The 25,848-nt window shown below is 39.0% G+C and overlaps 3 protein-coding genes, 1 long non-coding RNA gene and 1 other non-coding gene across 5 annotated transcripts; 3 read left to right on the top strand and 2 right to left on the bottom strand.

The window, feature by feature from the left end:
* Positions 1 to 766: 766 nt before the first annotated feature.
* Positions 767 to 4,675, top strand: haao (3-hydroxyanthranilate 3,4-dioxygenase). The gene is made up of 10 exons (XM_023425746.2): positions 767 to 946; positions 1,156 to 1,234; positions 2,059 to 2,142; positions 2,285 to 2,391; positions 2,511 to 2,600; positions 2,706 to 2,749; positions 2,852 to 2,997; positions 3,792 to 3,860; positions 4,017 to 4,099; positions 4,235 to 4,675. Exons 1-10 carry the CDS (start codon positions 858 to 860, stop codon positions 4,305 to 4,307), a joined length of 864 nt encoding a protein of 287 aa, XP_023281514.1. The 5' UTR covers positions 767 to 857; the 3' UTR covers positions 4,308 to 4,675.
* Positions 4,676 to 6,288: 1,613 nt separating this feature from the next.
* On the bottom strand, positions 6,289 to 8,379 carry LOC111669572 (transmembrane protein 229B-like). The gene is made up of 2 exons (XM_023425941.2): positions 8,190 to 8,379; positions 6,289 to 6,893 (listed from the first exon to the last, which is right to left on the bottom strand). The coding sequence occupies exons 1-2, from the start codon at positions 8,239 to 8,241 to the stop codon at positions 6,409 to 6,411; spliced, it is 537 nt and encodes a 178-aa protein (XP_023281709.1). The 5' UTR covers positions 8,242 to 8,379; the 3' UTR covers positions 6,289 to 6,408.
* A 1,839-nt stretch (positions 8,380 to 10,218) lies between these two features.
* Positions 10,219 to 14,368, bottom strand: LOC147817976 (uncharacterized). The gene is made up of 3 exons (XR_015438438.1): positions 14,310 to 14,368; positions 13,325 to 13,458; positions 10,219 to 11,036 (listed from the first exon to the last, which is right to left on the bottom strand). It is a non-coding gene; the product is annotated as an uncharacterized LOC147817976 (long non-coding RNA).
* Positions 11,061 to 13,805, top strand: hcar1-3 (hydroxycarboxylic acid receptor 1-3). Its single transcript, XM_023425944.2, has 2 exons — positions 11,061 to 11,870; positions 12,402 to 13,805. The coding sequence occupies exon 2, from the start codon at positions 12,461 to 12,463 to the stop codon at positions 13,460 to 13,462; it is 1,002 nt and encodes a 333-aa protein (XP_023281712.1). The 5' UTR covers positions 11,061 to 11,870; positions 12,402 to 12,460; the 3' UTR covers positions 13,463 to 13,805.
* Positions 14,369 to 14,955: 587 nt separating the features above from the next.
* trnai-uau (transfer RNA isoleucine (anticodon UAU)) lies at positions 14,956 to 15,049 on the top strand. Its single transcript has 2 exons — positions 14,956 to 14,993; positions 15,014 to 15,049. It is a non-coding gene; the product is annotated as a tRNA-Ile (tRNA).
* Positions 15,050 to 25,848: the final 10,799 nt, after the last annotated feature.

The following is a 25,848-nucleotide window of genomic DNA, read 5'->3' as shown; positions in this document are numbered from 1 at the left end:
ACAGCTCTGTCTGGTGGACAGTTTAACTCATTACATGTGGTGTAAAATCTCGACCTCAGTGTGATCAGTGAATGACCACCAACTGGTTACATTCCCTGTCAAAACTGCAGATTTTGGTCCTGCAGACATCACGATGCAGGCATGTGAAATTACACAGCATTATTTGCCATTTTGCAATTTCAGTTAACTTTTTTGTGGAGTAAAGTCTTTGTAAGGCAATCCATTTTAGTAGTACGTATGTTGATAAATACAAAAGACACTCAGTAAAAACAATACTAGATATGATTGCTAAGCACGACAAGAGGTATAACTAACTTGACTATTACATGTAGTATGTATGTAGGGGCAAATTATCAGCCTAAAACAACATTGGTTTTAATTGTTCAGTGTACTTTTTTTCTTGTAGGCCAAGTAAAAAAACAATGTGGAAATGAAACTTGTTTTAAACATATACGGTAATACCTACCTATTCTCCGCTATTTAAGCATTTTTCTGTGTTCAGTGTTGAAGCTCTAATATTAGTGTGCTCTTATCTCACAGGGATCTGTCAGTCAAATTACATTGACTTTAAAGGAGAGATCTAATACATATGCACAATGTCTGCAATTTGCTAGTTTGACTTCATGAGAGTTGAAATGGTTTTCAGTAGAGTCACAGCAGGTCAAATACTATGTTACTTGTTAAGAATGTGCAAGCAACCTTTCACCTGTCTGGGGAGCGGAGCTCCTCCCCACTCGGCCTACACCCACTTCTGCATTTTGGACTTTCAGTCTTAGTCACATTGTTTAAACTACCCAGACTAGCAGACTGGTCAGAGACATTTAACACTACAGAACAAAGCCCAATCAGTTTAAAACATGAGTAACAGTTCTCTTCTTGTGAATGTGGAAGACTGGATAGCAGAGAACCAGAATGCTTTTGTGCCACCAGTGTGCAACAAGCTCATGTGAGTAATACATTTTTCATATTCGCCACATTGTTACATATGTCTGTAATTACTGTCAATTCCTCTTTGCAACAACTTGTTGGATTACATGATATGATGAGCAATGTGTAATTCAAATCACAATAAGTTTAGTTACGTTGCAATGACGAATGAACAACTAACTTCCATTAGAGGACGTGATGAGTCAATGATTGTCTTCAATTCCTCAGGCACTTTTTCCAGTTGAATGTCATGTTTGTTGGAGGTCCAAACACCAGGAAGGATTATCATATTGAGGAAGGGGAGGAGGTAAGAGAATAGTACTGATTTGTTTTTGTATGAAGTCTTAATTCACGACAGACACACACGTAATTAAACCAGGAGAAACTACACTCTGATTTTTAAATGCCGACTTGGAGTTTACCATAAACTATAGAAATACAAATCACTTACTTGAGTGTAACTTTTTCAATTGATTGCACATCAGGGACACTAAATTCCTGCTTGCCTTTAATTGTTTCACATTTACAGTTAGCTCCCTACTTTCTACATAATAACTGCCTCTTAAAAATCTACTATTCCCCCCGCTATTCCACCCCAGTGTTGCAATGCTTGGTCAAATCATTTTGGCTGGCTGCTGCTACTTGCATTTCATTGCTGTTGTTATAGGCATCCTTTGCTGTCAGGCATTTTGAAGAGTCAAAGTGTAGAGTGTGGTCAGGTGGCAGTACATGGAATGTGTAACATGCAATAAGCTGTTACATATTGCAATGTGTAACTCTTTAGAGCTGTTTTTCTGCACTATGCTAAATATATCTTTAATCACCATATTGTCAGTTACCCAAAAGAGTACTCCACCAGTTTAGCATTGCACTCCTACAACACTGTTGGACAGTTAAAAAAAAAAAAAAAGAATTGATGCAGCAGAAGAAAAGATATCATCTCTCTTATTCCACACATTCTTCTCTCTTGTCAAAACCTGGCACCTGCCTTACCCACAATGCAACTCGACCACTGACAGTTCAGTCAGAGATTAAGGTGAAATATGATAGTACGCTGATGTGAAAAACATTGGAGTTCCTCTTTAATCCAGATCTATTCTTCCTTTGTCTCCCACTCCCTATTTTAAATAGTTGTTCTACCAGCTGAAGGGAGACATGTGTCTGAAGGTGATTGAAAATGGCAAACACAAAGATGTGCACATCAGAGAGGGAGAGGTGAGCAATATGTTTATGTATGAATTTAGTTCTTCCTTGCCACAGCTCTTTATTCTACATAGTAAGTCAATGTAACATATTATTACTTTATATGGAGTCTAACTTTAAAGCAGTATTCCATTGATTTCTTCCCCATTGGTAGATGTTCCTGCTGCCAGCTCGGATCCCCCACTCCCCACAGAGGCAGGCCAACACAGTGGGACTGGTGGTCGAGAGGAGACGGCTGCTGACTGAGACCGACTGCTTGAGGTTAACTCCTCTCTTCTCTCCTCTCCTCTCCTCTCCTCTCCTCTCCTCTCCTCTCCTCTCCTCTCCTCTCCTCTCCTCCTCTCTTGTCCTCTAAAATCAGTGTGTGTTGGTGCTTTCAGGTACTATGTGGACAACACTATTGATATCCTGTTTGAGAAATGGTTCTACTGTGAGAATCTAGGAACCCAACTGGTGCCAATAATCAAAGAGTAAGACATCTTCCCTCCTTCAATGTTATCTGTACGCTTACAGTCTCCATCACACCAGGATATCTGTTTGACTACAGCAGATGTTGGCTGACTTGTCACTTGCAGGTTCATGGCATCAAAGCAGTGCAAAACAGGGAAACCTGACCCAAGTGAGTTGTTCTGATATTTCTTGTGATTCCTGAAAAATCAAGATATTGAGTCTGATCCCTGTAAATTTTTAACTGGGTTCACCGCTGTCCTTTGATGAACAGATGATGTCTTCAGAGAGCCTCCGTTCCAGATGAACACCATGAACATGATGTCTCCCTTCTCCTTCAAAGACTGGCTGGATAAACAGAGGCCTTCTCTGGCCAGTGGCAGGCCCGTCGACATGTTCGGAGCTCAGTTTGAGACAGAGGTGCTGGGAATAGAGTTTTTTTTTTTTTAAGTTATCAGTTTTAGTATAGAATACAGAGCATTAAATACTGTCCACTACTGAGCTGGCATCAACTTCTTTGTCAGAGTTTTAATCATGTTTACTTCTTTTTTCATCAGATAGATGCTTTAAATTTAAATTGTAATTTTGCTTATTTTAGACTATTTTATTCAGGCTCTTTTATCACTACTTGTGTTAAAGCAATGTTTAACATTTAAGAGGAATGGAAAAGAAAAATAGCTTTTGTAGAAAAACATGCTTATATTTCTTGAAGTAAGGTATGAGAAAAATATTCATTAGCAAAACTCAGGTATAATATTTTCAGTAATAAACAAAATATTTTAAACAATACATGTCCCTTATAAAACTTAATAATACAGCAAGTGATTTCCATCCATCATCAAAATATATCCTGTTAGGTATGGTGAAAGAAAACATGACCATTGAGAGTAAAGGGCAAAAGTATTTGATTTCATCCATTACTTCAAGGAACAGCAATTACACTGCAGGTGGTCCAAAGCCCTTTTACTGGAAGTCCTCTCACTGACATTCTGCTCAACACTTTACTGATATCCTTAAACCAAAGGGTTTGGTAAAGTGAGACTGAAACAAGAGTAGATCCCAGGCAATTTTTGGCATTTTTCCGCTTGTGGAAATCCTTTATGACTGTATTACAGTATAGATGAAAACATGCCACAGAGTGTTTCATTGTAAACTCATAAGAACGAGACAGAAGATTGAAAATGCTATAATACTCTTTCTTATGACTCCAACAGGTGATGGTGTTTGGCCCTGGGCTCACAGAGACAACAGCACCACAAAGTGATGTGTGGATTTGGCAGCTGGTATGTTCACTCTGTCGCTTCAACAGTCTGTCAGTGCTGCCTAGATGCTGCTGTCCATGTGACGTATCTGTGTCTGACCCTCTGTTCATAATCTCATTTTGTCCATCTTTTTCTGATCATTGTCTTCTCTCATCACCTTCTCCCTCTGTCTCTCAGGAGGGATCCTCAAGAGTAACGATGAATGAGCAGGAGTTCGCTCTTTCTGCAGGAGACAGTTTACTGATCCCTGAACAGAGCCAGTGAGTCATTATTAACAGTTAATGGCAAACTTATCAGGGCACACATAACTAGATAAAGAGAATTTTACAGGAAGTGATTTGGCAGTAATGACTTGAGATGCTATACAAATTGATAAATGTCTTCTTCCTCTGTAGGTACCGGTGGCAGAGAGATGAGAGGACTGTCGCCCTGTTTGTGGTTCAAAACCCTGAGAGGAAGAGACCATGACCAGGACCTGCCTATTGACCTGCCCCTGTTCCTCACAAATACAAGTATACAAGCTGACATGTAGGCTACTACAGTATCAGTCAATGAGCAGCATTGAAAAGTAGATTGTGTATCATCACATACAATAATATAAATCATGACCTCATACATGCTATAAGCTTCTGTTATTTGTTAATGAAAGTGGACTTTGACTCATTTCAGTATTAATGGACACAAGAAGTTATTGAAACTGAAACTGTAAATTGCACTTTGTTGTAGTTACATACACCAGACCAGTGGTGTACATTAATTATATCAATACATTTTATGTTAACATCTTTATTGTTGAGAGAAAATGAAGACATAAATGTGGATAGAAAAAAAACAAACTTTGTGACGTGATTATTTGTCTTAACACACACTCTTCCTCGACAGTTGCTTTTATTTCCTCATTATTAAATTTCTTCTCCTTTTTTTTGTTCCTGCTGCAGTGGTTACACTTTACAAAGGGGGCAGGGCTTTTCCAGAGAAACACAGAACTGACTGGTCATGAATCCTGTTACCTGTGACTCTGAGAAAATGATTGCACTTTCCCAGTGATACAACAGTCTTCCAGTAATGGGTGCAACTATTGTTGAGACATAGGTGTGATTTTGTTCTGAATCCCACTTTTTTACATGGCTGGAAAGTCTATTTGAAGTTAAACAGTAAAACTATTTTCTTCTCTCTTTTCAGTATCAAATACTGTTTTTACCTCCTGTAATTTATAGCTGCATTTTCCTCCTTTATATAGCAGTGATGAAGATAGAAAAGCTGATGGACAGCATAGAAGTGGACTTTGATGCAAGAGGGATTATTAAGGTTTTTTTTTTTAACTTTTGTTGTTGTTGGGGTTTTTAACACAAATATTTCTGAGACAATTTATAAGAGAAGATAAATCAGAATTATAGATATTTAAAAAATGTTGGTAATTTGCAAATGATCACTAGTGCTAGGATTCACTATTTAATTTCAAAAAAACTTAAAAGGACTAACCACACTGCACACAGCAGATTTCCAGTTGTATCTGTGGTGGCGTTTTTCAGTCACTGTTATCTGAACTTGTTGAGTGTCTAAGTGACAGACATGACTTTAACTTTGATGTTACAACTATCTCCAAGTCTGACATTAGCCCGTATTTGACTTTCTTTACACTTTCACTTTACACTTTCTGATAATTTAATTCTATGACTACACTGTTCAAATCTGAGCCGATTCAAACATTCACATTTTTAAAACAACAGTCTCACATTTTGGAAAATAAACTTATTTATTTCCTTGAAAATGGTTGAATTTCAGATAAGAAAGTTATTATCACTCTCAAGTTTGTGCGTTATGTAGAGAGTCGATCTCAGTATTCGATTAGCTTAGCTTAGCATAAAGACTGGGAGCAGGGGGAAACAGCCTCTGTCCAAAATTTTAAAAAACGCCTAAAGCTCACTAATGAACCTATAGTAAGTTTGAATCATACACAAACAGAAATGTTAAAATGACAAGGTGTACAGAGTTAGGTGCTGGGACTATTTCTCGGTGAGTAGCAGATGGGTGTGGCAAATTCCTGGAGTCATGTCAATACTGTGGCTTTGCCAAGGAACCAGCAGACACTCACAAGCTCAAAACAATCCAACACAAAATCTATAAAACCACAACCTGGGGTTTTTCCACCTTGATTTTTGTCAAAGCTGGCTCTCTTTCCTGCTTTATCAGAACTATGCTAGCCATCCCCCGCCTTTACTTTCATATTTCACTGACAGTTATGAGCGCGATGTCATTCTCTATGTCTTACTCTTGGGAAGAAAGCACATGAGCTGTAGGCCAAACTATTCCTTTGACGCTGTCATTTAGTCGGTTACATTAGCTTGTCAAACCATTTGACCTAACATAATAGTTTTGTCTTCAGACTGCAGGTGAGAAAGAAATGCTCTGAGATTGAACAGAAAAACATAACAGAGAGACGCAGCAGATGAACCAACTTTTTATTATTAAAATGTCAAACACTCACAGTAGTGTGGTATCCTAAACATTGTCCGTAGATATTTTGTGGCTGTTTTTTGGAAGCACATTATTCCAGATTGATATCAGTTCAATTGTGCAGTCTTATCCTCAGAGTGTTCCTGATCACATGCTGCTCTGCTATAAGTGCTGCCACAGTCCAGGGTACTGCGTACTCCAGAGTCACCAATCCTCCCAGGTTGTACCTATAACCTGAATAGTCCCAGGGACAGGCCTGCAGCAGCATCAGCCCTGCCCCCCAGCTGAATTCCCATAGGTAAATGAACAAGGTGTAGGCTGTCAGACGGACAGGCAGCGGCTGATGCTGGGCCAGCAGCCACGCTCTTAGGCTCTCCATGAGGTAGATTGCGGTGGCGTACATGGGCAGCGCCCACAGGCTGCTGTGACCTTCCAGCCTCCTGTCTTGGGTACTGCACCAGTCCCACACTGCAGTGAAGGCCACCTCACATAGGCAGCCGTGCAGTGCATACACATAGAGACGAACTACAGCAGAGAGAGGACGACCCGAGCTGCTGCCTTGTGGTTCTGCTGGAGCGTCCTTTTCAACACTGCTCCCTGTCACAAAGAAAACGAAATGAATGTACTGTACGTTTTTGGTGCAACTTTTTCAAATATTCTCTATAGTTATCCTGAAAAGTTCAATTTAAAGCATGTAAACCTAATCCATAGAGTAAAAAAGAAAAATAGCCAAGAAGTGAACCTTTTCGTTTTACAAGAAGTTATGTGCCAGACCTTTAGAAGAGCTGAATTTCTTTTCACATGCCAGGTTAGCTGTTTTCTTCTGTTGCCAGTCTTTGTGCTAAACTAAGCTAATCAGCTGCTGGCACCAGTTACATATTAAGTGCACAGACACAAAAGAGCGTCTTGTCTCCCCAAATATTAAACTATTTCTAAGTAAAATCACAAGTAAACTTATGAAGTAAAAGTAAAATTACTGACTACTACAAGAAATGGAAAACAAAGTGCTCAGTCAGTCAACTTTTTTTTTCATATACATTTGAAATACATTTACACACGTTGAAAAGTTATACATGAAAGAGAGAAGGTGTGTGTTTCTCTGACCATAATTCACATTACAGGCTGTTTTTGTGCTTTGTTTACGTGGCTGATACAGCTTCAGAAAACAGTAATGACAGATTTACATTAGCTGTTGCCTGTTTTCAGTCCCTGTATGGTGACACTACCTTTAGTCAATAGACATTTTACTTTTATTCTTTTTCAACATATTTCTTCTTTGGAATTATCTAGAATCATCATTTCACTCTGGTAATCATGAAATTCTCCTGTATAATGAAACTTCAGTGTGACGCTGCTTCCCTGTGAATCTGATATCTGTTTCTACCATGGTCTTCAAATTAAACAAAGGTATATTAAGACTGTATACATTTTTTGACAGATAAATGTTATTTCTTTTTGGAAGTCTATCTTTTTCTATAAATGTTCTTCTTGCATTTTCTATTTAGTGTGTTTAGAGTCCTGTTTTGTCCCTCCTCCACAGGGCACACAGCATAGTATAGCCTACATGCTCTAATGTGGATTAACAGGCTACTAGCCCGGCTTAGCAAATTAAAGGCTCAGAAAATCTTCAACAGGTTTTCACTCTGCACTAGAAAATAATACATTTTTTAGTGCAAGTGTATCAACTAGGCGACTGTCATTGTCAATTATTTCTCCTTGAAGTTCAACACAATCAACAACAGTTTCACAAAAGCTTTGAATCCAACTCCATCATTTCACTCACTACAACTTAGATAAAGATGCAGTGACAAAAAAGTCAGTCACATGAAGCCTCAAAGTGTCCTTCTGCAGTCATTAAAAATTAGGTTGGAATGCAATAAACAGTATTCTCACCTTGGTCATAACAATCTTGTGTTCTCCTTGTATTTAGTTTCCTCGTCTCCATCCCTGGGCAGCATATGGGTCTCTGTGCCTTTGTAATCCCTCTGCTTCCCTATGTGTGTGTGCGTGCATTTGTGTCACTGTGTGTGTGTGCGTGTGTGTGTGTGTGTGTGTGTGTGTGTGTGTGTGCAGATCCAGGGCTAAACATTAAGCTGCCCCATGTTGTCAGAGTGAGACAGTGATGTCTCTGTCACAGGCTAAGGTTGTGAAACCTGGACCACCTGAGGAAAAATGTGTGTGTGTGTGTGTGTGTGTGTGTGTGTGTGTGTGTGTGTGTGTGTGCATGTGCGTGTGCACATGTCTACAGTATGTGCACTACCAGTTCTAGTATTGATCCCACACTGGCTGCTTGAATCTTATCTTTTAAGCATACAGTAAATGTGCAAATAATTGTATTGATGTGTCTGTATCACACAGAAGCTCCATATAATGCTGTATTTCCTGATTCCATTTTTGTAGGCCAGCTTTGGGGTTATCAGTGAATCACATTAGCTGGCTGTGTCAGAAAACCTGCTCAAAATTATACACATATTATACACATATTAATATACTGAAGAGGACCTATTTAGAAATTATACAATAATACATCCACGGATAGCGATGTTGCCCTGTCTATCAGTCCGCTTCTGTGGTCCAAACCAAACCACTTGATGGATTGGCATGAGATTTCTACAAAAATTCACGGAAATGAGATTTGCTACAGACATTGGTCCCAACAGAATGAATATGTGAGCCCCACACTTTTCCTCTAGTTCCCAATGTGGTTGTGGTTATGAGTATCTTGACAACAGCCCTGAAATTTAATGCACGCATTAATTTCCCCCCTCACTCACTAAGAACTCACTTTCACCACACATTTACACATACTATATAAATATGGACACAGAGCTCTACCAGTTTCACACATGTACAGTATACAGTGTAACCATAAAGTGTCAGTGAGAGCAGATGTCAGTCTTGACATGGTGCCACTGCTGGGTTCTGTGTGTTTGTTTTGTGTGTACTCTAATAAAACAGTTAGATGAATGGTGGACCTCTAGATCAGAGTCCAGTGGATCTAGCAAACACACTTTTAGGGCTGTGAAGGGGGACTATGCTGCTGTATGGGAGTCAGTGACCATAAAGTTATTGAACTGACAAAGGTCGGACTCTTCACACAGTGGTGAACTGAGGCTGACTCTATGTGTGCATTTATTGTATTGATGTGTAATGAGCCAGAAAAAGTTTGGTTAGGGAAATTAGCATTGACGCTCTGAGAAAACAAAGAGCGACTTCACCTGTTTCTCTCTGCAAGTCAGTTATTGTCAGCGTTGGATCAGTCTGGTACACTGAACTGAATGTACTCAAATTTGATTTAAAATAAATTGAGAGCAAAAGGAGTAGATGACATGAAATGAAATTGGATATAAATAAGAAATAATTAAAGGCGAGACAAGATGAGATGAGATGTAATGAGGCAAGATGAGATGAGATGAAATAAAATAGATGAGATACAGTGAGGGTATACGGGATGCAATACAATAAGGTGAAACGAGATACCATGAGATGAGATGAAATGTGATGCAATAACATGAGATTAAACGGAATGAGGTTTAGTAGAATGAGATGCAATGAGGCAGGATGAGATGAGATTAAACGAAATGAGATACAGTGAGGGTGTACAGGATGCAATGCAATGGGGTGAAATGAAATAAAATGAGACATATAAATTAATCTGGAGAGAAAATGAGAGTTGAAATTAGATGGGATGATGTAATGCAGGAGATGACATGACGTGGGTGTGGATGACAATTTGAGGTTAAAGTAGGATGACGATAAGAGGAAGATGAGATGAAATAACAGTCAAGAAGAGGTAATGAGACAAGATGAGATGACAATGGATAAGAAGAGGTTTGGTGGGATTAGGGGAAAACTGAGATGTTGAGGAGTTGAGTTTCACTGGTGTGTCAAGGACCGAGCACACAGAACAGAGAGACACAGGTTCTTGGAAGAATAATGTCAATTTTTTATTAAAAAAAAGCCAAGAAGTCAATGCAACAGAACTAAAGTCAAGTACTAACAGAAGTGAACTTAACAGCACAAACTGACCTTCCTGACTGAAACACAGGGGAGACATATGTAGTGGCTGATCAGACCATTCAGACACATAAGGGGGTAGACTAAAACATAACCATTTAAACAAACCACAATAACCACAAAACATGTCAGTATAGTGCTACACCATGTTAACTGAGGAAAAGTACCTAAACAAATAAACAGAATTGTCAAAGTATTAATGACAAAAAAATCAAACTAAAAGACACTGACCCCTCCCACGATGCTGGAGGAACACGTTGCAGTCACCACTATTTAAGCAGGCCTAATGGAGCTGGGACTCCCTTTGAGTTCCAACTCCAGCAGCAAACCCCAGGAACTGGTAAGTCAAAGAAAGCTTAATTAATTTCATGAAAAACAACTTAAATGTATGAAACTTATATAGCTTACTAAATGTGTTCACTTCAAATAGATAACTATACTGTCAAATGTTGCTAATAAAACTGTATGTTTTATCAAACCAAAACCTCTGCGTAATTATTTATATTTTTTATATGTGAATTAAAAGTGTCACACTAAGAAAGAAAGACTCTTTAAGTAAATAGACAGATCAAAGAGTTACCACCGTTCCTCTGTTCAAGGTGTGGCTGCTGGTGCGGCCATCACTTGGTGTGATAAGCCAAGGTGAGATGAAACGGGATGAGATGAGATATTGTAGAAGAGCTGACGTGCTGCTGATATAAATCAAGGTGAAGTAAGATGAATCTAAATGAAATGAAATTAGATTAAATGAAAAGATCAAGATGATATCAGGGGTTAAATACAGTTAGTCTAAGGCAAAATGAATTCAAATGAAATGAGATGATTCATGACGAAGAAAAATGTAATGAAATCAGTTCATATTTTGCAAAATGACACCTAGATGACATTTAATAGGTGAGATGAAATTGTTTGACACAGACAAAGACCAGAATACATCATAATAGCACAAAGTTAATACAGAACATTTTACAAAATATATGCAGGTATTTAAACGACGCATAGTAGCACAAATTACTGCAATGAAAGTGTGCGATTGACAGTAGCTACTACAGTGTATCAATAGATTTACACCTATGTACATACAAGTACTGAATCACTGTATAATATTAACACATATTGTACAGTAGATACAAATATATCATTGAAGTGAAATGTGCGATGAGGATATGAATTATAAACCAAAAGGCACAGAGGATTCTGTTATTCAATATTTATACTCTGTTTTCAATGAGTAAACATAAATCAAAGTATTCATGCAAGTTTATTGATGTGTATTTGCATCGTCACTATCCACAAGATCTGATCTCTCATACCAGCAGTCATTTTTTCTCATCAAGCTCTTTTCACTGGAACCAATATAGCCCTCATGTTATGACTAGCCCACTAGAGGAACTTGATTTTATTCAGGGCATGCTTCAACCCTTTTGTGTTACTGAATCACTTCCTCTATATAAGGGGTTGTCTACATCTGCTGAAAGCGCTGCTGAAACAACTCCTCTGAAAATGAAGATTGTTGGGTCTTGTTGAGGGAATGAAAGAGTTCAGTGTTGAATGCCGGTGAGTACAGATATATAAACTTTATCTGTATTCTGTATAAAGACTGATAGCTTGCATGACAGCGTTTACTATTACTGGTGTATCTCATTACTAAGAATGCAATATGAAGAAAGTTGAACTAAACAATGTATTGGAAGATATAAATTGATAAGCACAGAGTTTTACACATTTAATGAATCATAGTTGTGCTGGTAGGTGGATCGTGTTATCTTTGTACAGAGCTAAGCTAGCTGACTAACTAGCTGCTGGCTGTACCTTCCTATCAACCATACAGACATGAGAGTGCTATCAACTTATCATGTTACTCTCTGCAAGAAAGTGAATAGTGTATTTACTTAAACGTTTATTATGAAAGATGTTTTTGTTCAAAGCAATGTATAAATGTGGTACAATCCAAGCAGCAGTAGTACAAGATTAAGCCTTCAAGAATACGTGTGTTTTTGCTTTATCTATTTGATCCATGAAATACTGAGGTCTAAAACACTTTTCTCTCTTCTTCCCTCCTCTTTGGAAATTTCGGGAACATAAAAGCTGCTGAAAATAAGAAGCAGTTGAAAAATTGGAGAGATCCGACCACAGTCACAGCTGAAATGGCTTTGGTGAACTGTACTCCTGAGGCAATAAATGAAACTAACATTATCATGCACTGCCAAATCCCCCAAAATCATGGATCTTTGTTCTGGCAATTTGTCATGATCATTGAGATGATTGTGGGCCTGCCAGGAAACACAGTAGCCATGTGGATTTTCTGTTTCCGCATGAAGTTCTGGAAACCCCACGCTCTTTTCCTTTTTAACATGGTTATAGCTGACTTCCTGCTTATCATCAGCGTGCCCTTCCGCATCGACACAAGCCTGCGAGGGGATTACTGGGTGTTTGGACAATACTGGTGCCGCATCAACCTCTTCATGCTGTCGGTCAATCGCTCTGCCAGTATTGCATTCATGACAGCTGTGACAGTGGATCGCTACTTTAAAGTGGTCCATCCACATCACCGCGTCAGCCGTATGACTTTAACTCAGGCGGGTTGGCTCGTAGGCCTGTTGTGGACTGTTGTAATTGCCCTTCGGATTCCGCTGTTGACCACCAATCTCCTCTACCAGGATGGCAACGTCTCCCTGTGTCGCAGCTTCAACTCCTATAAGAGAACCCCTTCGGCGATAAAGGTACACTATGGGGTCTTCATTGCAGAGTTCTTCCTGCCGTGGTTCTTGTTGCTGTTCTGCTCAGCCCGTATAGCCTGCTCCCTGCACCAACGGTGGATATACAGGCGGAAGATGGTGTGGAAGGCCACCCGAGCGGTAGTATTGATCAGTTTGGTGTTCACTATCTGCTTCATGCCAGGTGTCATCACAGGTCTGAGGGGGATGTACATCAAGCAGTTCCACCCAGACGACTGTGCATCCTACAATCAGATCATCAAGTTCTTTATGCTGAGCATTCCCTTCACCTACCTCAACAGCTCTTTGGACCCTGTCATCTACTGTTTCTCCAGCTCCATGTTTCATGATGCCCTCAAGAGCTCCATCAGCCACCTGGGCTTTGTGAAGAAGAATGTCAGGCCAGCCAATAGCACAGCCAGTAACAGCTAAAGGCAAACACAACATTTTATATTACAATATACTGTATATCTATGTATATAGGCCTGAACATGTTGCTCTTACAATAGTTGTAACGATACTCTTTGACATAACGCATCCCCTCACTAAAACTGTAATTGTCAAACCCCAACAGTAACCTAAACCTAATTGCAATCTTAAACTCAAGTCTTAGCCCTGAAAGAAGCCATTTAAACTTGTAAGGTTCAGCATTTTAGTCCCCACAGAGCTGTCGGCCTCCACAAGTGGGCTCCAGGTTTTCAGACGCCTCATTATTTATTTGCATACTGGATAAAATGTATAAATACAAGCAATAAAATGTGAGTGTGTGTAGTCATTTGTTGGTATTCATTGCATCTATTTCTTTGCACAGAATGTCTACTTGTGTTTAAGCTTTAAAACTATGGTGACTATGCAATTTCTTTTCATTATTTGTTTATTATTTGATGTATTTTATATATATATATATATATATATATATATATACATACATATATAACATGTATACATGCTCACTTCCTGATTGTGTCCTATGTATGAATGTATACCATTACTATAAAATGAAAGCCAACACTGATGAAAACAATACATTATACATCAGACATGGTACTTAAGGTAGGACAGTCTGTACAATGAATATGCAAAATGTTTGAAATGGACCAATAATAGATAGATAGATAGATAGATAGATAGATAGATAGATAGATAGATAGATAGATAGATAGATAGAGAGATAGATTTTAGAAAACAACAGTAACATTCAAGAACACTAAAATGTATTTTCAATAAAATGATATATCTTCAACAAATAATATTTCAGACTAATTTATCATCATCTTACTTCAAGCATGCCCATGGTGGATTATCTGCTGTGTCTTTGAGATTTTTTGTACTTTGAAATTGTTGACTGTGTGTAACTACTTCCCCGTGCGTCACAGTAGCTACTACAGGCATGACATCACTGACCCATCGCTATAGGAGAGACGACACGACACGACAAGCAACTAATGACATATAATCATCGTAATCAAAGTTTCAGTCTGTTTTATTTTCGCTCCTATTTTGCTGACCATACATTGGCCTGTAGTGAGAGGGTTGTCGTTTTATTTAACGTTATGTGGAGAGGGTATTTGTAATAAGCTATATTTACTTATGTAAAAATATTAACAAAGACCGAAATAAAATTGAATTGAAGTGAAATCTAAAATTGGGTCTACGAAGGCACTGCTCGTATCACATATGTTCAATGTTTCTGACCGGTAACCGTGTTTACGCGTTTGATACATATCACAATACTAATACAAAATACTTTTGATTTCACCATTTTCAATGAGTCCACCACTTTGTTGTTGTAGTTTGATCTGAAAGGGAAACGTCTACATGGAACTAATGCAGCAGCGTTACACAATTAAAAAAAGGACACAACATTTACACCGGTGTCAAGCTGTGTTATGCTTATAAACCCAACTACGGCTCAGAAACAGTGAGCTCCAGTGGCGCAATCGGTTAGCGCGCGGTACTTATATGACAGTACACTGTAGAGCAATGCCGAGGTTGTGAGTTCGAGCCTCACCTGGAGCAGCCTTTTGATACTAATCCACTGTAAATTTTAAGTGAATGCACTTTTCTTTTGGATTACAAATACTAGAAATGTGGTTATGTAGTGTCAAAATGAGCCTATAACGACAAAATGTATAGTTATACAGCCTACAAGGTCACTCTTACAAATGAATTACAAATCTGTAGGATTATTATAGTAATAAAATAAAAACCATATCAAATGTGATAATACAGGCAACAGAAAGTGTCCCTTAAATTCACCTACCATAGACACAAAGTCAGTCGCCTTCATAGAAATTTTAAACATAAGAGGCAATGGAACATATAAATATTTCCATATTGAAAACCCAAATTTTTAACATGAATTACAAATCATTCATTATTTATATTTTTTGTGACACACCCAAAAGCAAAACCATCATATTGTAGAAACATGACATGCAAGTTGAGTAAAAGTAATTTTTTTTTAAATAATACAAGCCGTAGTTCAGATATGCTGTCAACAGGGGGCAGTATCAATCCATCTTTGCAAATATCAAGCCAAAACTTTTGAAAAAAGAAGTGACTCATGTACTTGCAGTACTTTATATTCTGACTCCATATTTGTAGTAATCATTTATAAATAGTTTATAATGTATGTCAAAACTGTAATGGATGTCAGATCCCACAGTGCAGGGTATTATATCCATTCACAAATAGTTAAAATGGATATCAAATCTCATGCCCAAAAATAATATTTGAAGAAAATACTACTTCAAGTTATATTCAGTTTAGATAGTTAGGTCATTGTATTGTAAATCCGATATAGACAGAGTTCAGTCCAAATCTGCCATTTTTTTCTGGCTTCATTCAGTTTTCTGGACCAATTTGCTCCATTAAAAAGTGAAGTGTATAATCACATTTCTATTACATCATAACATGATTTAAAGCTCCTGGGAGAAATGCAAATATTAATTTTCATGCATATGATTAGATCATGAGTCAGTGTGAGTGAAAGGTGATAATTGTGCTAAATAAACTCTTATTGACTTGACATGACAGCTCACTTTTCTTCCACTGGGGGTCAGTGTTGCCCACTTTTTGGTTGTGCTGCTCTTTGTTTTGCCCCCCCCTGCTGCTGATGTGATGCTTGAATATGACTGGCTGTGTCTAGTGTTTGAATGAAAACAGTTGGTCCAGTTTTGCTCTTCCCACTTCTGCACTCTATGTATTCTGGGTGTGTGTGTTCTCATCTCTCTGTACAATTCACTCAAGCTGACTTTATTATCTAGTGAGAACTGCAGCATGACCTGCACATATAGATGTCTGGGTAGGTTGTTTTTTTTAATGTGTGTTGATGAAAATGTGCCATTTGAGTACTAGCTGGTTGCTTCTGCATATTTAAGTCAAACAGGCTGTCATTTTTCATCTTGCCATGCTGCCCACTAACATACCTAAGAGTGGTGAAGGAGGAAAGCTGTGGAGATATGATTGGGGTTACGTATGCATGAATAGAAGGTGGATAGTTTAGGTAGAACTGATATGGTTAAACCTCAATACAACACACACAAGACACTGGTTACAAAAATTTAACCCTGAGGTTGATGTGTATTATTGACTGTCACAGGCTCAAGAACGGGGCTGATGTAGAAAACATGGTGTGCTGAGAGACTTCAACTTGCTCCATTGAAATCAGGCCAGATGCAGTGAGCATGAGATCACCATATTGCAAAAAAAGTCAGGGGTGTATTCTTGTAAAGAGTACTTGATTATCCACTTAAACAAGCAGCATTCACAATAAGTATGGGGTGGGAAAATGTCACCAAAACTACTCAAGAAGTTACCAAGTCTCATCTGATCCAGTAAACACATTTTTTTCTTACATTTCATCACAGTCCCTATCACCATACTTGCCTGTACAAACATTTGCAGGAGTCTTTTCATTCTGCCAGTGTTATTTTTTCTCCCTCTCCTCCCACAGCTGATTTCTCTCCTCTTACTTAGCTTTCAGTGTAAACCAGTCGTCTCCTCTCAAGATTACTTTATTTGTGTGCATGTTAGAATAAATATGACAGTGCACTGTAAGTAAAATGGTGAGTAAAGTATGAATTTCTTTTAGGTATTATTATAAAATAACATCCTTTAACATGCAGCTTAAGATGTGAAAGAGGAATTGTGATGCAGAGAAAATGAGGAAAAAGACAGTGTTAAAGCTAAATGCTAAGTCATTTTAAATTAAGCTTATCACTCAGAATAGTGTATATAAAAATGTTAACATGATGATTATGATGATGATGATGATGATGATAATGATGATGAACAGTGATAGCTTAAGTGTTTGCATGGAGTCTATTGTCTGTTGTGTTTTCAAAATGTTAGCATAGAGTTTACTGTTTCTCAAAGCTAATGCTAAAGTGTTAGCATGGTGTCTTTAGCATGGAGTCTTCTTTGTCAGTATAGTAATATAGGCAAAGGTATTATGATGGTGTTTATGGGCTCTCAACATAGCATGCTAAAGTATTACCACATAGCCTACTACATCTTAACATAGCATTTGCTAAAGTTTTAGCATGGTATCTATTGTTTTTCAAGCCAACAAAAATATTATAGTCTATTTTCTGTCAATGTAGTGTGTCAAAAGAGTCAGCATAGAGCAAATACTGTCTCTGAATATAGCTGTGTGTTAGCACTGTTAGGATTGAACCTACTATAGCTCTATAAAGTGCTGAAATAAAAGCATAGCATCAACATAGTGTGTACTAAAGTTTAAGCATGCAGCCTTGACTCTCATTTTAGTGTATGCTAAACCTTCAAGCACTGCAACCTAGCAAAACCTGTTTCCTTCATGTGACAGGATTTTTTCAAATCAGATTTTGTCTCAAATCCAAACAATGTCTTGATGACATTGGTGCCTCACATAAAATGTAATATGACAGTGCACAGTGTACTAGCAGCAGTCTACCAATATACATACATTGTACACATTTTTTGTTTGGTTTCCATTATGTCAGAACAACCTGTGCAGTATTATTAGATCATGGGTTTGTATTGGTTATATAGTAGGTTCATATCAACCAACACATTCCACTTGAGACACATTTTGTCTGTGTGAGCAGGATGTGGGTCATCCTGTCTTTAGTTGTACAATAGCTTTGGTTTGTTATGATTTGAATATACAGCTTGGAGATCCATTTCATTGTAACAACGAGTTTGTGTGCACGAGTATGAGTGATAATGTAATTAAAAGTGAACTGATTGGACACTGATTGGACAAACTGTTTGATGAGAAAAGAGGAGCGGGAGAGTGTGTGATGATGAAACCACACAGAGTGATGAAGAGGAGACTTGAGAATAAACAGAACCTGAAGGCACCATAAACTACAAGTTTGTAGGTGTTGTGGCATGGCCTGTGCTCATATCTTTGCCCTAATCTGGCCTGCAGCATTAATCACTCACACACACACACACACACACACACACACACACACACACACACACCACACACACACAGTTGAATGTGCACACACTACTACAAAGACTGCAAATCATTGTAGCCTAATCTTTTTCAATTAAAATATCAAATTAACTGCCAATGCTTTTAATAAATAAATGATAAAAACACTTGTCATGAATGTCAGTGCCTGATTCCGCCTATTTTTAAATTAAAAAATGGGCAAAGATGCGACGTGTCCGTCAAAGTCAACTCAAAGTAGCATGCCCTCAATTATGCATAACTTTAAGCCTTAATAAAATGTAAACGGGTGATTTACATAACTCTGTTATCACTCCTGTTCAGAGGGAAATTACCGATACAGACTAAAACCGTTGCACCAGGCTGTAAACATGTTTATTTCTGTTGTAAAGTTGTTCATTTTTAACACTGGAGTCTGTGGATATTGACTCACTTTTGGTGTCAGTCTCAAGTGGCCATTCGTGTAACTGCAGATTGGCACATAGGTGTTGGCTTCATTTTACAGCCCCAGAGGTTGGCGCTTGGTTATAATGATGATGTTAGGACTACCAACTTTAGGATAATTGCTTCACACAAGAACACCAAAAGAGTTGTGGGAAAATATACATTATACATTGAAATCTATTCAAAATTTTGCAAAAGCCTAGATATTGAAATAACTTCTCACCCATAACATCAAACTTTCATTTCAGTGTTTTGAAAGGCGTTTTGCCACAGTATATTAAGATATCTAGATCCAAACCTGCCCCCAACCCATTACTAACCACACAGCTATGTGTCACAAGCTATAACTCACATGTGTGTTTGATTAGCACTGAGTGTTCACTCACTATCTAGCTGTCTGACAGCTCCCAGGCCCAGCTGTTATATATTGTGGCCCGTGGGCTCTGCTCATTACGTGTGAAGGTATAATTATTATCATTATTGTTTTTTTCTTCCACTTGTTCTCTCAAGCCTTGAGCAACTTCACTGATGAAGAGTCTGTCAAGCTGCCAAAAGGAAGTGATGTCATTTTGCCTGGCTGCACACCAGCAAACTCTGAGGTCAGAGGTGTGTCTTGTCAGAGGGGGAGATGTGTGGGTGTGTTGGATATAACCTACAGCCAGGGAGGGTGAATGAGTTTTGAGGAAGACATGAGATAATGTTTTGTTTCTAGGAAGCCAATTATGTGACTGTTCTTCATGGGAAGTGTGTGAATTTTCAAGGTCATCCGGTGAAGAATTCCCAGATGTGCCATTTACATTTTTTAACCTGCACTTTCACAAGGTAAACTGTGAATGTCTCTCCCACTTCATCATCATCATCATCTTTTGAGAGTGTTGTGTAAGTGTGCTTTCAGACTGAAAGTACCTCTACAGCAAAGCAGCACAAGGGGCGGCAGACAAAATACAATCCAGGGAGTCCATTAAATGACTATTAGATACAACAACGTTTATACTCCTTCAACAAAAGACTGTACAACTCTGGAAAGTTTTCTGTTTCTCCTAAAATCAGAAATGAATTTATAGTGAAAATAAGCCAGTAAACTGTGCTTTGTAGAAAGATAGCTGGTAGTTGCAGCGACGAACATACACAAGCATGCAGTACACAAAAAGTACAGAATAAAACGACTGTTACAGTAATGACAGTAAATGTAACTCAGTACTTCCATCCCAATCAATCAATCAATCAATCAATCAATCAATCAATCAATCAATCAATCAATCAATCAATCAATCAATCAATCAATCCTTGATAAAATGTGCATTAAAAAGTGGCTTCAAAGTGGATAAAATGACCAATTTATAACAGAGCTTCTGGACAAACACAACACCAACAGATGCACTAACACAGTCTTGTTTTGTAATCTGAATGTGACTGAGAGAGGTAGAGTTAATTTCAGTGTCATTGTAGTCACCTTAACTTCCACTATCACAAAGGACAGTCTCTGCAGATGTAGCTACACTAGAGAGGAGTAAGATATATCCATGTGCCGTCTTTGAACAAACTGTCTCTGGATTTGGAGCTCTCTGTGTCAGGATCCTGCAGTGCCTCACTGACATGAATGACAAGGCTTTATTTTGAGGTGAGGAACTATTTCGCCGATGAGCACTGATTTACCAATCCAAGTCAAGAGCTACTGCCAACGTGCCTCAAGGCAAGGTTTTTATGTAGGACGATGTGTGTGTGCTTACCTCTACCATGGTAAAGTGAAGTATACAGTGCATGTTCAAATACTGAGGGATAAGTAAAGGTCAAAAGTAAATCATTTTTCTACATTTCCATATTTGCTTTGTCAATTTCTACATCCATCCATCCATTTTCTACCGCTTATCCTCTAGTAGGGTCGCGGGGGGGGCTGGAGCCTATCCCAGCATCCTTTCGGGCGAGAGGCGGGGTACCTGGACAGGTCGCCAGTCCATCGCAGGGCACACAGAGACAAACAACCATTCACTCTCACATGGTCAATTTTTGGAGTAACCAATTAGCCTAGTCCCCATTTGCATGTCTTTGGACTGTGGGAGGAAGCCAGAGTACCCGGAGAGAACCCACACAAGCACGGGGAGAACATGCAAACTGCACACAGAAAGACCCTGCGTCTGAGCCGGGACTCGAACCCGGAATCTTCGTGCTGTGAGGCGACAGCGCTAACCACTGCACCACCGTGCCACCTCAATTTCTACAGACGTTAAAAATAAATGAAAGGTTGCAGGTTACTCAAAGTTGTGCTGTGCGTTCTCACTCAGGAGTAATGAAAAGTGAGTACAGCAGCAGGTGGCAGCTGGAAACTTGCACAGTTTTCCAAGTTTTGCGTGTACAGAGCCAGAGGAGCCAGATACACTTGAGAGGTGAGTGTCTACGAGTGTGTGTGTGTGTGTGTGTGTGTGTGTGTGTGTCGGGGACAAGGGTGTGTAGGGCCAGTTGGCTGTCTTGCCTGCTGCACCTCCTTAACCTAATTAAACATCTCTCCAAGAGCCTGTCTTCTTTGCCAACTCCAATCACACACACATACGTACTCATATACACACACACCATCTTCCTGGAAATGACAGTGGTTTTAAAGGATTTGCAGCACTTCACTCTTCATTTACGGTCACTTGGGTCAAATGTGTGACATTTTGTATGAATTGGTGTTTGTGTGGGAGTATAGGTGCACATGAACATACTAATTCTCTTGTTTTATATCCAGGAAACCTGTACTTAAACCTTTACAACAAATTATTGCTGCGTCACATAACTTCCAGGAAACTTTGGACTTGAAACTCTTCAACTTCTGCAACTTCCTATATCTTCCCAGCAAGGTTTAAGGCTTTCATTTGGAAAAAATAGCATGGGGAGTATTATCATCCCAGCCAGGGATTTGTTTGTATTCCAGCCTCCGCCCCACTCCCCTGGCCCAGGACTCTGGCCTGGCGGGGCCTGGTAAACGACCACATCCTCTACAATGCGTCTGCCCATCCAGATAGATGTCACAAATAATGGGGAGAGCGCTGGGAGTGTGTTTGATTTATGTGTGTGCAGAGCCCTCTGGAAGAGGAAGAGTGTGTGACCTGATGGAGGGCCAGAATCCCTAAAAGGGTCCTTCCTGAGAGTTTGAGCCAGGCAGCGCTCTTGGATGGACTGACCTGAACTCATCACAGGGAGAGAGAGAGGAGAGTTTTCATATGCTGTTAATATGAATATATATTTGTCTTGCTTTCACAGTTGTCTCTCTGACTGTTGCTCTGTCTTTTCCCATGAACAGTTTGCATATGTAGATAAACACACACACACAAGTTCAACATCTTTCTTTCTTTAAAACATCTGCTTCTGCCACAACAGACATTGAAATAAACACACATTCATACAAATACACACACATGCACTTCCCTCCGGTCACCATGACTTGTGTATTTACTGCTTTGTTGCTAACAAACACCATAATCTTCATTTTGGCATGAGCCAGGTGTGTTTCATCAGTCCTCTAAATACTTTGTATGGACTCAATGATTTATAAGGCTTCCATTGTGTCTGTTTTGCTCACTGTGTAGCAATCACAGTATGAGTCAGACATGGATGGTATAAATAACAGAATGATGACCTGTGATAGAGGAAACGAACTGTCTGATCCTGTGCCAGCGTGATTGTGTACTCTATCTACAGACCAGCTTTAACCTCACCATGGCCGGAAAAGGAGGGAAGGATGCCTGATTAGTGTGTTTGTATATTGACTGTAGGTGTGTATGAGAGGGAAAGTGTACATGTGTATCTATGCCTACACGTATTTGGCAAGGCAAAGACGCTTGATGTGTTTGTACATACTGTAATTCAATACAGTTTTATAAATTACTGCATAATCCTAGTTTTCTCTAATGTTTATGTGTTTTGTATGTTTGTGTACAGCTTATCTCTCGCTAAAAACCTTCCTGTTGAATATAATATCCTGGCAGGATTATCTGGGTCAAATGGGCCAATTAGTATTTTTCCACTGTTTCTAACTGTGAACTTATTGAAGGCTACAAAATTCTGATATGAGAATTTATATAAGCCATATTAAATGGCTTGTTTTGCTTTTCATTAAATTAAACAAATGAGAGTGCAGTATTTTGCTTTAAGTTCACTTTAAAAAACCTGAATATGTATTAAAGCTCAGATTTTGTGATAGCTACATCACTTTTATACCTAAAATAAGCTTTGTATTATTATATTCAAAACATGTTTTTTTTTAAAGCTGAAGATATCAGATACTACTACTATCTTCTAAAGCTCCTTTCACACTGGTCAAAACACCTGTTAAGACCAGCTAACATCAGGCTTTTGTCCACAAAGTAGAAGAGTACAACTGGCATTCACTCCTGGGTCAAATGACTCTGTAGTAATTGTGGATATTTATTGGTTCCAGCTCTGATCAGCAATGATGTAAAAACGATACCCAGGTGAACACGCAACCTTTTGTCCCTTTTCTGTGCTGTGATGAAAGGCAAGCTCCTCTAGCAGTAAGAAAAGAGTTTCCTGTGTTTATAAAACCTCATTATACATGCTAATTTTGGTGTAAAGAAGGTATAAATTCATGGTTACAGTTCTTATCACCCTTTAGCTGCTTAGCTAACATTAGCTAATGTTATAGTTTAATGGACTGATAATTAATGTTTAATAAATGTATCATAAAAAAATCAGTGAAAGCAATGTGAAAAGTCATTTGTACCTCCTCTTGGCTTTTCAAAGCTTTATAGTGAATTTCAGCTCATTGCTTAGCTGTCTGGGCCGCATCTTTACTGCTGTCGTTCACTTTTACCGCTGTCATAGTCTTGTTTTCAACCACAGCAGGCAGCTGTATTCAGTGAAAAAGTCGAAGAGCCCACTGCTCACTAACTGCTCAGCATGTAACACAGTTAGCAACTAAGCATTTAATAGCTAAAGAACCAGATATGGCCTTCATTAGTTAGTAGAGACCAAGACAGATGGCCATGAACACAGCTTTAAATGAATGATGTTGCTCATAATCAAATGTGCTAATTGCTAATATAGTTGTTAGCAAATTTACCAGATCAACTTAAAACGTGATGATAGATTGATAGGTACCTTATTCATCCCCTTGGAGAAATTCAAATTGTTCAGCAGTCTGCACATATCTGCAGTTTAGATTCATAGTCCAGGTCATGAGTGACTGCCTTTGGTTAAGATGCTATGTACAACCTAATGGCAGTGGGGAGAATGTTGTATTTGCAAGTGGCTATAACATCAGTCACTGCAGATTCAAAGTGTAGCTAAGGGAGTTTTATTTAGTACCTCAGCTAGTGTTAGCTGTCGATAGTACTCAAATGCTCTCTGTCAAGAATGTATAACAATCAGCTGATGCTACATTGTTCACTAACCAGCAGGCTCACTCTGTCTGTCTTTTTGAACAGCAAAAACACAAACTATTTCAAATATGAAACTGAGTGGCATCAACAGGAAAAACCTACAGAGTCACTTAAATTGTTGTTGTTGATTGCTTATTCATACAATCTTTGCAAATGAGCAAACAAGCTGCTAGCCAGACACACCCATGATGTCCCATGATTTGTTTGCTTGCAGTGGAATATTATAATATATAACAATAATATGCAACAAACCATCTTTGCTCAAGCTAGCAGACACTGTTAAATTAATGTTTACTAATCAACAGCCAAAAGTTTAATTTTACAGCATTGACACAACTTATTAAATGCCAACTTTGGCTCAAACACTGTGTGTGTAACTGAATGCATGCTAAATGCAGTAATACAGCCAATGGTACATATTCCTCTTCCCTCTCTCTGTCTAATGAATACTGCACATGTCTGCATCAGCGTCTCCTGTAGGCAGACAGGGCACAACCAAGCACATGTGTTTATAGATGTGTGCGTGTGTGCATGCGTGTGTGCGTGCGTGTGTGCATTTGTTCTGGGTGTTGTGTGGATCTGTCTGCGACCAGCCTATCGCTCCCCATGGGCACATGAAGGGCGGTGTGGTGGCGGGGGGCTGGGAGCTGCTGACATGACTGCCCAGTTCAAAGAGATGGAGCACGAGATGCAGGCAGAGAGCGAACAGAGCTGCCTTTATACGCATCTTGGCCGAGCCTGGGAAAACTCTGCAGTCCTCTGTCCTCGCCTGTGGTTACAGGCAGGGAGGCAAGTGGACTTACAGGTGCTGCATAGTGCTCAGGCTCCGTGATATCCCAGAACCTATGATCTGTTGAAAAAACTCACAGTATCCCATGTATTTCAATGAGAGCTAGGTGTTGATGGACAACACAGTGCAGTGTGATGTTTTGTAGTGAAGTGTATGAAAATATCACAAGCCAGTCTGTCAAAAATCTTCCCATCAGAGTCAGTGCTGATGCTGTTCTGTTTTATAAGAGGCTGAAAACTCACTTATGACTCCACCTCAACAGCTGACTTCTGACCGCCATCCCTGCAATATCACAGACTGTGTTTCAGGCTTGTTTACATACTGTACAGCTGCAATTACTCTATGTGCACATTGAAAATGGTGGAATGGTTTATATAACCAGGGTAAAAGTCAGCAGCCATCAGATACAGGACTGATCAAAAGTCTGCAGTAGTACAAGTCAATGGCTGACTTGTGAGGTTGATACGAACACAGCAGTGAGTGAGAAATGGCAAAGGCAATATTGCCAGATCTGTTAGCTTCCAAAGCATCAACATAACTGCATGGGACCATCATGCATTGCTGAGCCATGTTTTCTTCACCTGGAACTTTGGTTCCAGTCAAAACGTAGTTTAACCGGGGTGATAATATACTGTAAATCATTTTATTGCTTTTGTTCAACACATTTGAAAATGTAAGATGAAATTCTAATATGAAGTGAAAAATACAAGTTGTATCATCCTGTTCATTCTCTGACACCCTTTACCTCTTCACCATC

The sequence above is a fragment of the Seriola lalandi genome, unplaced genomic scaffold, assembly GCF_002814215.2.
Source record: "Seriola lalandi dorsalis isolate HSWRI2012SDOR001 ecotype SW California unplaced genomic scaffold, Sedor1 jcf7180002054795, whole genome shotgun sequence".
Taxonomy (NCBI): domain Eukaryota; kingdom Metazoa; phylum Chordata; class Actinopteri; order Carangiformes; family Carangidae; genus Seriola; species Seriola lalandi.
This window is presented reverse-complemented; position numbering and strand designations above follow the sequence as displayed.

What these genes read in the sequence shown, in the direction of transcription:
- LOC111669572 (XM_023425941.2), bottom strand. Translation starts at nt 8,241, where the DNA reads ATGGAGACGAGGAAACTAAATACAAGGAGAACACAAGATTGTTATGAC. An exon ending in ACAAGATTGTTATGACCAAG is followed by an intron (nt 6,894 to 8,189) that starts GTGAGAATACTG and finishes TCTTTGTGACAG; the next exon opens with GGAGCAGTGTTGAAAAGGAC.
- hcar1-3 (XM_023425944.2), top strand. Translation starts at nt 12,461, where the DNA reads ATGGCTTTGGTGAACTGTACTCCTGAGGCAATAAATGAAACTAACATT.
- haao (XM_023425746.2), top strand. Translation starts at nt 858, where the DNA reads ATGAGTAACAGTTCTCTTCTTGTGAATGTGGAAGACTGGATAGCAGAG. An exon ending in TGCACATCAGAGAGGGAGAG is followed by an intron (nt 2,143 to 2,284) that starts GTGAGCAATATG and finishes CCCCATTGGTAG; the next exon opens with ATGTTCCTGCTGCCAGCTCG. An exon ending in CTGGTGCCAATAATCAAAGA is followed by an intron (nt 2,601 to 2,705) that starts GTAAGACATCTT and finishes TGTCACTTGCAG; the next exon opens with GTTCATGGCATCAAAGCAGT.